The sequence below is a fragment of the Ustilaginoidea virens genome, chromosome 6 (assembly GCF_000687475.1).
Source record: "Ustilaginoidea virens chromosome 6, complete sequence".
Taxonomy (NCBI): domain Eukaryota; kingdom Fungi; phylum Ascomycota; class Sordariomycetes; order Hypocreales; family Clavicipitaceae; genus Ustilaginoidea; species Ustilaginoidea virens.
Window position 1 is genome coordinate 2606560 of NC_057321.1, and position 12128 is coordinate 2618687.

Sequence of the window (12128 nt, forward strand, 5' to 3'; positions counted from 1 at the left end):
TCTAAACATAGTCGCCCGGCAGCGCGAACCACCCAACGAGGCCCGCGGCCCAGCCGAGCACAGCACAGCACAGCACAGCAGAAACGCCCCCCCCCCCTCGCAAGAGCGCTCCGAGGAGACAAGAGCGCTCGCTCCTCGGAGCGCGTGTCCCCCCGTCCCGACGAATAAATAGGATTCAGCATCCTACCCGGCAACCCCGCGAACTGGCCGGATGCCCTCTTTTCCCGCAAATCGCAGCACCACCGGCAGCAAACGCGCACCTCTGACCGTCGGCAGATCCGCCACCATGAGACTCCTCGGCGTCGCGCTCGTCCTATCCGCCGCGGGCATCCTCCCCGCCCACGCCGACATGGACGTCGAACTGATCCACTCGTTGATGGGCAATAAGCCCTTTGCCTTTATGGCCTTCGACTCAATGGATCCCGCTTTCCCGGATCGCCCCAATTACTACTGGATCGGCGTAGGTACCCTTTTCCCCCGCCGCACGCGTCACCACCTTGTAGCAAGGAAAAAGTTTGAAAAAGTTTAAAAAAAAAAAACATAGAAGAAGAAATCAAAGAAGAAGAAGAGGAAGAGGAAAAAAGACAAAAATCCGCTTTCGGTGGCTCGCGGCTCCGTTCATGCTACGGCTCTGCTTATTTCGTCACCGCCTATAGACCTGCCAGAAGAAAGACGGCATGTGCACCGCTTACAAGATGATTCCGGCGAACCGCAAGAGGGCGGCGTACCCGTCGCTTCGCGCGGGAAGGTGCCATAAGAAGTTCGCGGTAAGTCGGGACCCGCGCGCAGGACGCCGAGGGGAAGCGGAAGCCGGGCGGCGGCGGCGGCGGCGGCGGCGGCGGCGGCGGCGGCGGGTGTGGGCAAGACTGACTCGCGTCGCAGTGCCCGAGGGACGGCCATAACTGCGTTCACAAGAACAAGAGCAGGTTTGTGGACTGCAAAACCCCGCTTGAGGACCGGTTCACGGCCTGGATAACGTGGCCTACGATGCGGCAGGTGATGGCGATGGATGCCGAGCCGCTGTGGCTGCCGGAGCTGGACAATCCGCGAAAGCTTGGAACCTTCTGACGAAGACGTCCAGAAGTGAGGCTTGGTGGGAAGGAGGGGGGGGGGGCTTGTTTTGCTGCCTCGTTTCCGAAGACGTTGAAGGCGGAAGCGCACCAGTCTTGGAACGGGCAGGTTGGCACATGGATCGGATCCAGGGCGTGGTGCGGAACCCTAGACGTCGTGCTTGATCTGCATTTCAGTGGCAACCGAATCACGCTGTCAACCAGCGTTGCAATGAATTCAGACACCCCTAGACTACATACGTCATGTAGGTAGATTTGTGTTCCCCCCCCCCGGGACTCCGTGAGATGCTCAAACGTATCAAATAGGCTATTTCCTCGCCTTGCCGAACCACGATGCAAAAAGAACCTGCGAAATGGAAAACGCTGTCTCACGTTTACAGTAGTGACCCTCTTCAACCACAGTTGACCGGCGCCGGTGAGCCATGCCCTACTCCCAACACACTTCGCAGCTCTCCGGAGACGGGTTGGCGACAAGCCGCCGTGAGCCTCCATGCCCTACTCCAATAAACCGCGCAGCTCTCCAATAATGGCCACGGACAAGTCACCGTGAGTCGCCAGAAGATCCTGGAATCCCTCTTCTTTCCAAATGTTGTCGAATTGACAAGCGACATAGAGCACGACCAGCTCCTTCAGCTCATCAGGGACAGGTCTGTCGCAGCAGTACTGCAACAGAGACACCACGTTGGACAAGCGCAGGCGGCATTCAGCGGCGTCGCGTAAATCTTTGTGCAGCTTGTTGTATGCTAGAACTTTCAGGTCCTCAATGCCGTAGTAGTCGGCGAAAGCGTACAGCTTGGCGTTGCACACCAGTTGCTCCGGTGGAAGCTCCCCCCCTGCGATGATTGCCTCCTCGTTGCGTTCGTCTGGGTCGTCCCTAGGTTTCTTTAGGCAACAGAAATGAGTCCACAGAGCGGCCCGTTTGCTAAGTATGTCTTTTCTGGGCTTCACCCTTGACGTCTGGCGAACAGGCCAGCCCCTGGATGTAAATTGGCCATCGTCAAACTTGACCACCATCTTGGTATCGAGGACTGTCGTCACAGAAAGGTCTGGGTTGCTCGAGGCCGACATTCCAGGCTTAGCATCAGCCTTTATCTTTGTTGCATCATAGCGGTTTGTGTAGGCGTAATTGAAGAAACATAGGAAGCTTAGGTCGTCCAAGAAATCCCACTCTACTCTCCCTTCAACACCCTCTCGCATTGGTCCATTCACCAGCGCCTTGAGAGCTGGGGAGAGCCCGGCAACCTTGGCTGAGTGCATGATAAACTCGCGGCGGTGGGGACCAATGACGAGCGTGAAGGGCTTCGATGCGGCGATTCTGCGAATGGTTAGTCTGGCGCCGTTGAAGCTAAGGCAATGCTGCCGGTGGCCCATCTTACTCTGCGTCCATCTCTGCCCATTCCTCCACACGGTGCCACGGGAAGTTGTCTCGAAGCCCAAGGTGGTGGGCGAAGCGAAGGAGGTTCACGATGCCCTGCCAATCCAATGCTGGGAAGGGAATTCACAGTGGGGCGGACCGCTGCAATAATTGCCCGCTAACTGTTGATAGGAACTCGGTATACCCAGTTGTCCGTAGGGTCGCGCGCGTGGTATGATGTACCGGGTGATCACCAAGTAAAGGATTTTATTACTTTACTAATGACTATCTAAGAAAGTAGGAAAAGGAAGCAAAAGAGGAATTACACGATGTGGCCTTTTTGTGCCTGTGCCGTGGTCACGTGCACCGGCGCGGCCGGGTCGGGCTGCCCGCGTGCCCTGCCGGGCACAGGAAAAGGGGCCACATCGTGTAATTCCTCTTTTGCTTCATTTTCCTACCCTCTTAGATAGTCATTAGTAAAGTAATAAAATCCTTTACTTGGTGATCACCCGGTACATCATACCACGCGCGCGACCCTACGGACAACTGGGTATACCGAGTTCCTATCAACACTGGTCAGTGTCGGTATATACTCGGGTCCCAGTCCGTAGGGCGCGCGCGGGATGCTACTGCATCGTACCGTATCACGGGTCAAAGGTATGATTCCTCTTTGACTATAATATATTGGCTTAACTAAGAAAGGAAGAAAAGAGCAGATAGGGCGGCACCTGACGATGTGGCCTTTTTATGTGTGCGTGCCGCAGTCACGTGGGCGTGCCGCGGCCGTGCCGCGGCCACGTATGCCAGTCAGGTGCGCGGAGTAACTAGCTGACTAACCGACTGACCGACGATTCCAACACTAACGGCTAACGGCTGGGGCATGTCATGTGCGCCTCACTGCGTACCGCACGGTGATTGGCACAGCCCTCGTTTGCTTTCCCCGTTCTTAATGTGCAGGGTACGTGACCTATGTACCTTGCTTAGCAGTACTTGGAGAAGAGCCCCGACAAGCACGAGCCCGATACCTTCCTTACTCTGTCCTATCGTTGAGCCTTGCAGCGGCTGCATTCTATATATATAAGGAACATGACAACCCTTTGGCCACGCGTCACTACTGATTATGAGGGAGGAGTCCGTCTTGAAGCCCCAGGTCGCCTTCGTCAAGTCGCCAACCCTCCGGGCAATAGCCCATTCCAAGGTAGAAGAGGAGGCCAGGGTTGAGAATATGGCATAAAGCAAACCCGCCCTCTGGCTTGCTACCCAGCTCCGTCCTCTTCCACAGTCGGTCCATACTTGGCTATGAAACCGCGCGTCGGATCGCAGAACAAGCCGCATCAGTATGCATCAGTCAACCCGGACTATTGGCTGGACGAGTCGGCTTGGGAAACGGTCCCGTCTGCAGGAATCCTCCGTTCATGCAAACAACCGTTTTGCTGGTTACGACTGCGTCAAGGTCCCCACGGGCTGAACTACATCTACTTCAAACTGTATCTTTGTTCGGTCTTTACTACTGAGAGAGCTGTATATACTATTTCGGGGTGATACAGCTTGGTCACGACGAGACACGGCAGCCATGGTGCTTTATATTGATTTCCCAACTCGACTTGCTGCCTGATCATCTATGCCGTGAATGGCAACCGGGTTTAGGACTCCAGGGTCGAAGGGAGGGAGCTACCTGAGTTGACCGAAACATCCTTGTATCGTCCGAGTTCGGCGAGTATTCCTGCGGCCGTGATGCGCAATTCGAATTTGGGCTCCAGCATGTGATATATGATCAGGTCCATTTGTTCTTCTAGAGCCAGGCCCACTCTGACACAGTCGATGGTGGCATGCCAGTTCTTGAGGTTCTGAGTATCAGCACTATCCTCGATAGCCAAGTTGAACAGATTAATAGCCGCCACTTTCTTCTTGGGATACCGTATTTTCCCCGTACAAAAGAGCATAGTTAAGCCCAGTGCCCAAATGTCGCTATGTGGGCCGCGCCTTTTTTTATACACTTCATGAGACAGGTATTCAGGGGGGAGAAACATGGGCGTACCACCTAGTACTAGCTCCCCATCAATGGCAGCCATTCCAAAGTCGAACAAGACACCGCCACGCTCGGCAGAGTACGCGATGTTGGCAGGTTTAATGTCATTGTGAACGATTTTTTCCCGTTCCAGATAATTCAAGGCGGCCGAAATATCACCAAGTAAAGTAAGAGCGACAGCCGGGGATACCGGTGACTGCCGCTGGACCGAAAGTGGCAGATGCTCAAGGTACAATGCCAGCATACGGCTGTCATAAGACTTTAACTTGATGATGTTGGGCTGAAGAGCAAGAGTTAGAAATCAAGATGTTGTTGACGTGCTTGCCAATGCGAAACTTACATGATCAAGTCGATCTAATAAGGCCTGTTCCCGTTTCCAGTTCTTCACGCAGCCGCTCAACGGTGATCTTCCGCTGGGCCTGTCTGTGTAATCAAGAGCCTTGACGACTATGCCGCCAGGCAGGGCTGAATGATAACAAGCAAAGACTTTTGACCCTACTGTCTCGTCGATTTTCCAACGAAAGTCGAGCCTATAAGACGTCACTCCTTCGTCTTCTAAGGTCACCTCAGTGGGTGGCGAGCTCTTCACGAGTAGCGAGCATTCCTTTGAAAGCTGAAGAACCGACATCGTGTCAATGTGGACAGTTTCGGTGGACGAAGAGGGCCCACAGTTCATCGGAGCACCATCTGCGGCTGATTTCCCGGCTGCTACAGGAGGTAAAGGGGCGGGTTGCTTGCTAGTTTCGGTCGATTTGCTTCGCCCGCCGACTAATTCGGCTTCGTCCAGCGACCGCTTATTTGGTAAATAAATTGGGCATACCACAAATTGCCTCCGAAGGAGCAAAAACTCCACAAGATGCTGCTCTTCCGTCTCGATAAAGGAGATCCTCCATACTCCAGTCGAAACCAGGCAGCTTCTGTTGTGGTCAAGGCATTTACTGTCCTCTTGCGGGCCATCCGGAGAGGCCAGTTTGGTGACGCGAAGGCGCGTACTATCCTCATTGGTGAGATAACAATCATCGCGCTGCGGTTGGTAACACAGGCGACACCGTAAAGCGTTGGCTATCATCCGTGGAGAGGGATTTTCTTGAGGAGGGTCATAGAAGGTAAGGGATATGACAAAGTCGGCATCCGTGATTCGTTGCTCAACGCTGACCAAGTCCCAACCACCAATAGTGTACGGCAGCCTGCTTGTACCGGTATCCAAGGCGCTGGCGTGGCGAGATGGTGGCCTGGCTACAATGAGACGAGTGCCCGAAGCCGATTCGACTGAGGCCCTTTCGAATGCTTCGACTACTTCATTTACTCCAAGTTCAGCCCGTGTTGCTACCGCCCGTGGCGCCAAATCAACCCTCTTGTCGACATACGTGCTTGTCTGCTCGACCGGGTTAGTGAGTGCCGGTTGACAAAGCACTTGTGATATCCTGACTTTGGATTCGAGGTCAAGACAGCGCTTTCGGTGCTCTATTTCCGCATCAGTAAATGGGTGAGTTGCGCTCTCGTTGCTGGCTGACATGTTGAGGAGGGGGTGCAACGGTGGGCAAGTGGCAGTAGCGGTTCATAACTATGCCTGAGCCCCGGTTGAGAGCCCCGGTTGGACCTGTAGTCTTATAACAAACGCATGGCAGATGGAAAGAGCGAGGCTCCGCTGAGACGGTGTTGTTGGCGCCGTGCCCTGACTCCTCATGTTTGAAAGGCGAAGGATGGGAGACGGTTGACTGGTTTCTGGGAACTTGTGTCTGAAAGCGAAACCATTCACGCATTAGCGCGGCGGTTGCTCGTAGGGTACTCGTAACAGACAGGGAACGCTAAGCCTAAAACAGAACTTAGGCCTTCGCATATAATTTTCTATGAGTAGTGATCTTCCTTATTTTGCTGCTGCAAACCTTTGAAACGTGCATATAGTGAGGGAAATCGCGATAGTAGTCTATTAAGGCTTGTAATATGCCTAGTTCAAGGACTGGCTAGAGTCTTCCTGCATATTTACCTGAGAAGATAAGGGACTTGGCCCTAGGCCAGGACTGCGCGTAATGTAAGGTACTGGTGCTAAATCAGAGTAATTGCATCATTATATATATAATATCCATACTTAATTTGAGATAAAGGGATAATTAGGGTGTGGGAGTCGCTGCTTCTGAGGCCATTGTGTGGGCAAACGTTGTGATAATGTGTGTGTGTGATAATATGTGCGGGGTATAGAGGAGAAATGTGTGGAATAGAAGGAAGAAGAATGCGGCAGGGCATGTATGTACTCTGCAGCTGCTAATAGAAAGTATGCGAAGATACAGGTTCTATTTAGGCTTAGCGTCCTCTGCATGTTTGAAAACCCCCTGCCTGTTTATGGGCTCGGCGCTTACGCCCGCGCATGTGGTCATGTGGTCAGGGGCTTTGCATGACAAAGCAAAGGGGTTGAGGCAGGTGGCTGGGTTTTTGCCATTGCCTCCTCAACTTTCTGCTTGCATCTGTCCACCTGTTCTTGCGAAAAGCGTGCATTTCCATCAAAAGTCGATGCCGGGATTCATTCATCGTCTTCAACATCATAGTGTCCCTTTGCCACAGCCAGAATGCCACCCACATTCATGTACGACGTTCCGCTCGATGTCCAACACCAATGGCTCGAGATGACGGACTTCTCCGTCAACGATCTTCGGCGACTGGGCAATAAATACAACCAAATCTGCATTCCAATACTAGATCCACGCTTCTTCTACGAGCGAATGATTACAGAAGGAATGGCTGCCAGAGATGCAGCTGAGCTGGACCAGAAGGCAAAAGACCGTGCCGACGAACTAACCAGAGAGCAATATGCATTCAGTGACCAAATGCTCGGCGACAGTTTCTACCCAGGGAAAATTTGCTTGACAGCAGACTCGGCATGGCACGTTCGCCTTGCCTGCAGCTCATACAGCATACAGAGATGGATTACAGCCATTTGCTCAGCCATGTACCCTGGGGGAGTCAAGATGGCCCGAGATGGACATCCAAACAGCGACCATGGATGTTCCAAAGAAGAAGTAGAAGAAGAAGAAGAAGAAGAAGAAGAAGAAGAAGACGACGGCGAGGTCGACCTTAACTTTGAGACGCAGGACGAACCTTATTACTACCAGATTCTCAGAAATAGCGACGGGAATCGCCACGAGGGTCGCATCATTCAGCATTTGGGAGACATAGCGGCTGCGGAACCGCTGCCGTGCTCGAAGGAAACGCCTCCATCCTCTTGTCCGTCTTCAGTCCCGCAGGAAAAGCTGCTCTTGGATGACTCGGCGTCGACACTCGCCAGCACGCTATCCCCTCCCGACCTGTCCGCCGCCAACACGAGCCAAGAGAAGCCACCTACGGAAGAAGTCACGGCTGACAATCTGCTCCACGACGGCAAAACCGCAAGGACCGCTGCCGCGCCTGATGCTTGCTCACCCTCGACCAGCCGAGACTCGGCACCAACGGCGGAAGGCGCGGCGCAGGCGAACGGTGACGAGCTGCAGGGTGAATTCTCCGATGCGCAGCAGCCCGGCAGTCCGGCCCGTCGCGCGGACACGGATTCGCCAGCAAAGGGCAAAAGAAGGCGTTCTGAGGACGAGGCCCCGGATGACAACAGGGCATGCAAGCGGAGTCGTGCGTCTCCTGAGAGGGGGTAAAGGCAGCGCTGCAGGGCATGTGCGGTCTGCTGCAGACGAGCCTCGCGGCGTTGCTTGGATGCTGGCATCCAAGCGTGCGCGACACCAACCGCGGCTCAATCGGGCTTGTACTGACAGGTGATGTTTGGAATGTTACGCACCATAGCGTCTGGGCGACTATGGATCAGGGCAGCCGCGCATGCTTCCTGATGACGGATCGGTGTGTCGTCCGTCTTGTGCACGCTGCCCGTTCGTGAACCCGGCCATGCGCCCGTCCCATCTTAAACCGTCTCCACCAGAAATCGCGCTCCGATCCGTACGGTGGCGTGCGCCCCAGTCCCGCTGGCATCCGCACACACCAGCCGTTTCCAACCCGTCGTCACATACTCGAGTCCCGGTCCTCCTCACGCCCTCTGCCATGGCTGGCATGCCGATGCCCCGGGTTCCAGGCGCAGCAGCACAGCAAAGCCTGCTAAACTTTTTTTTCCCTGGCCCCCCTTTTCCAAATCCCCCGTTCAACTTGCATTCAGTCCCCGCGGACCTGCCGACAAGACGCCTCCCTGTACCGCCTGACCTGCGGCGCTGTACGTCTGGTTGCCCCCGGTGCAAGTATGCCAAGCCGTATAGACATCAGAGCTATGAACGTGCGGTGACGCCGCCACGCTGCTTATAGTCGGCAGCTGCCCTCGGAGACGAGGCATCCGCCGAAACTCGACTGTACAGAGGAATGTGTCAGGAATGTGTCCCGGCACTCGGTGAATTAGCGCTGCGGCCCTCGATACGAGGCTGGCTGGACGCACCATGACTAGACGACCTAGCGTATAAATACAGTATATATATATGAAACGCATATGACGCTACCCTGTGCCTGACCCAAGTCGCACCACAGTGATGACACCGACCAGGCTGGTATAGTTGCAGATTACAGTATCGTCACCGACCAGTCTGGTATGTATGTAAGCGCTGTTGGCTATTAAAAGAGATGCAGCTGGCGTCTAGTGCCAGCGGACAGTCGACAATGGACAGTGGACACGACATGGACAGGAACTCGTTGATGCTAATCATACACGCGCAGACGCAAGCCTGTCGTCCGCGAAAAAAATATACAAGTTCAAAAAGTTCCTTCCAATAGGTCAAACAGGCCAAACACAAAATGCTTCCCATGTGCGTATGCAAAATATAAAGGACAGACCACCCGGGCTACTCGGACCACGGCCCGTACCGCCACCGCTTGCTGTTTTCCTCGACCCACCACCTCGACACAAAGGCCGCTTCCTCGGCCCACTCGGCCGTCTCGACGCCGTGGCTGTCCTCAATCTTTTCCAGAAACGAAGCAAAGTTGAAGCCCGCAATGGGGTGCTGCTCCTTGGGATCCGAGCTGACGTTGGTCAACTGCCACTCAATGTTGTCAATGACCGGCACGATGAGCCGCAGGCTCGGCTGTCGGGCGTCGCGCACGCTGAGCATGGCGCGGCCGGGGTTGAGAATGGTGAATTGCCAGTTTCCTCGGCCGTCGGGCCCGGCCTTTTCCTGCTTCCGCAAGAGCGACTGTCCCTCGTAGTTGGCCATCAGGTCTCTCAGCGCGCGCTTGTGGGCCGCGCCGAGGGATTTCGTCTCCACGAGCACGTCGAGGATCGTGGGCAGGATCTGCGACGCAATCACCGGCTCGTCCACGCTCATGGCCGGCAGGTGAGGGTGCGAGATGACCAGCGGCACGTGGTTGCTGCCGACGTTGGGGTTGTAGTATGCCGACACGATGTCGTTTTCGGGCATCGACAGGCCGTGGTCGCCGAGCACGACGAGCAGCGTCTCGTTGGCCACATTGTGCTCGTCGAGCATGCCTACAATCTTGGCCAGCCACCGGTCGTCGTAGCCAATGGCGTTGAGGTAGTGCGACAGGTCGTCGTGGCCCGTCTTGGACAGAGGCACGTACGTTTCGTTTCGAGGCATCCCAAAGGGGTGGTGGCTTGTGCTGGTGATGTGCGTCAGGAAGACGCGTTCCTTCTTCTTCTCCGCAGAGGCAAAGGCGTCGCGGATGTAGTCCTCCAAAGGCGCCTCAACCATTCCAAAGTAGTTGACGTCGGGCAAATCAACGCGGCCAAACTTGGCCTTGTCGCTCTTGAGGTACTCCCTGTCGATGAGGCGGTCCGCGGGGAATCCCAGCTTGAGCATCAAATCGCCAAACTTGTCAAAGTCGAACGTGACGGACTGCATGAAGCTGGAAACCCATTTGTAACCGACGAATGGCTCGTCGTCCTTGGCACCGTCCACGTGATTGAGCGCCTCGAAAATCTGGGCCAGACACGGCTGGTAGATGTGGTGGTTGTACTCGAGGTTAAAGTCGGCCAACAGGGGCGTGACGCCGCAAAGCGTGCCCGTCAGGCTCTTGAGGGTATATGTTGCCGTCGTGTAAGCGTTGTTGAAGCTGATGCCGCCGCGGGCCCTTCTTGTCTCGTGCTCGAAGCCGTCGTCGTAGTCTCCGGTGAGGTAGTTGGCCGTTGGGGTCAGCGTTGCCAGTCTTTCCTCGACCTCCTTGGGCATGTGACCGGGGACATAGGTGTCCGACAGCTTGGCGTCAATCATGCCGTGTTTTTTCAGGGGAAACACGTCCTTCCTGGTGCTCTCCAAGAAGATGATGACGACGTGGCGGATTTCGACATCTCCGAGCTTCTCTCGCAGCAGGGGTAACAGCTCCGAGCCGAGGTTGGAAATCTTCAGGGGATCGGCGGATGCGTTGTAGTGCTTTTTCGACTTGTACCAATCGTCGAACCCAGGAATCTTGGGTTCTTGCGAGAGCCAGGGTAGCGGCGTGGGGGGGAGCAGGGCTGTACGGTTATCCCACTCATAGTTGATCCCGTTGTTGTAGTAGGGCAAAAGATGCTTCAGGTTTGGCGAGGTGGAGGAAAAGTCGACAAAGGGTAGGAGAATCGAGGTCCACGACAAGAAGATGAGGGAGCTTTCGTGCGGTCGTATCGCTGTGCACACAACTTGTGCGATGAGCACAATGGCCACCAAGGCGTACGATGCCGCCCGCAGCAGCGGCATGCACCTTCGGGGTTTCCCCTCGCGGGCAGATGCACGCTCCAACGACTCTTTTGGCCATTTCACGTCGTCGTTGTCGTCGTTGTCGTCGTCGTAGCTGTCATCGAGGGCTGTGTATTCGACGATGGATCCACTACCTTGAGGCCTGCGCAGCACGAACCTCCTCAAGGGCCACTTGAGCGTGTCTGTAGCCATGCCAGCGACGAGATACAAGAGGTCCTGCAGAGCCCAGGCGGTCAACACTGCGCAGCTAGCGACGGTCACCAGGGTCAGGAGCCCCGACAGGAGCAAGGCGCGCGAAGACGCATCGCTGGCGAAGGCAATGTTGCGCCAATGGACCTCCGCGCCCGTCAGCAGAAAGAAGCAGACGTTGAAGACGCCCAAGGCGGTGGCGATCGGGGCCAGCAGCCAAGCCAGCGTCTTGCCGGCGAGCTGCACCCAACGAGCGCCGTTCAAACAAGACTTGTCGAAAAGAAAGCGAAACAGCAGTATCAGGAGCAGGTCCTGGGCAAAGAATGAAAAGCTCCATCGCTTGAAATGAACGGCTGAAAGGGCTGACTTGTGAGAGCAAATGTGGACGACTTTGGAGCCGAGAACGCAGACGGTCGGCAGGGCGAAGGCGAATCGTCGATTGAAGAAACGAGTGACGAGCCCCGAGAGCAGTCTCCCCGTGGACAGGCAAGGAGTGCTTGGGGACGGCGACGGTAATCGGTCTGCCGAGGACGCGTGCCGTCTAGGGCGCGGAGACAGTCGTCCGCTGGCGCTCAAGTCCATGCCTGCACATGAGTTGAGAGAACGGGGGGGGGTTATGGAGGTTTGGAAACCAGGGGAAAGGGAAAAAAAAAAGAAAAAAAGAAAAAAAAAAAAAAAGTACGGAGCACGGAGTACGGAGTAGGGATGAGGAAAGCAGTCACGCTCCATCGGCGGGGGGGTGTTTCTGCAGGCAGGCACGACCGAACAAACGAACCCTGGGGCAGCCACACCCGAATGCCACTTGCCACAGGCTGCGCTTCAGGCAC

At 55.4% G+C, this 12128-nt stretch overlaps 5 protein-coding genes across 5 annotated transcripts; 2 read left to right on the forward strand and 3 right to left on the reverse strand.

Moving 5' to 3' along the window:
- Positions 1–286: 286 nt before the first annotated feature.
- Positions 287–1453, forward strand: UV8b_07626 (uncharacterized protein; the record flags this gene model as incomplete). The annotated part of the gene is made up of 5 exons (XM_043145123.1): positions 287–460; positions 657–767; positions 883–996; positions 1141–1315; positions 1377–1453. 5 exons carry the CDS (start codon positions 287–289, stop codon positions 1451–1453), a joined length of 651 nt encoding a protein of 216 aa, XP_043001058.1.
- A 112-nt stretch (positions 1454–1565) lies between these two features.
- Positions 1566–2457, reverse strand: UV8b_07627 (uncharacterized protein; the record flags this gene model as incomplete). Its single annotated transcript, XM_043145124.1, has 2 exons — positions 1566–2385; positions 2447–2457. 2 exons carry the CDS (start codon positions 2455–2457, stop codon positions 1566–1568), a joined length of 831 nt encoding a protein of 276 aa, XP_043001059.1.
- Positions 2458–4067: 1610 nt separating this feature from the next.
- Positions 4068–5969, reverse strand: UV8b_07628 (uncharacterized protein; the record flags this gene model as incomplete). Its single annotated transcript, XM_043145125.1, has 2 exons — positions 4068–4733; positions 4794–5969. 2 exons carry the CDS (start codon positions 5967–5969, stop codon positions 4068–4070), a joined length of 1842 nt encoding a protein of 613 aa, XP_043001060.1.
- A 1048-nt stretch (positions 5970–7017) lies between these two features.
- Positions 7018–8088, forward strand: UV8b_07629 (uncharacterized protein; the record flags this gene model as incomplete). Its single annotated transcript, XM_043145126.1, has 1 exon — positions 7018–8088. The coding sequence occupies one exon, from the start codon at positions 7018–7020 to the stop codon at positions 8086–8088; it is 1071 nt and encodes a 356-aa protein (XP_043001061.1).
- Positions 8089–9267: 1179 nt separating this feature from the next.
- Positions 9268–11883, reverse strand: UV8b_07630 (uncharacterized protein; the record flags this gene model as incomplete). Its single annotated transcript, XM_043145127.1, has 1 exon — positions 9268–11883. One exon carries the CDS (start codon positions 11881–11883, stop codon positions 9268–9270), a length of 2616 nt encoding a protein of 871 aa, XP_043001062.1.
- Between the last annotated feature and the right edge of the window lie 245 nt (positions 11884–12128).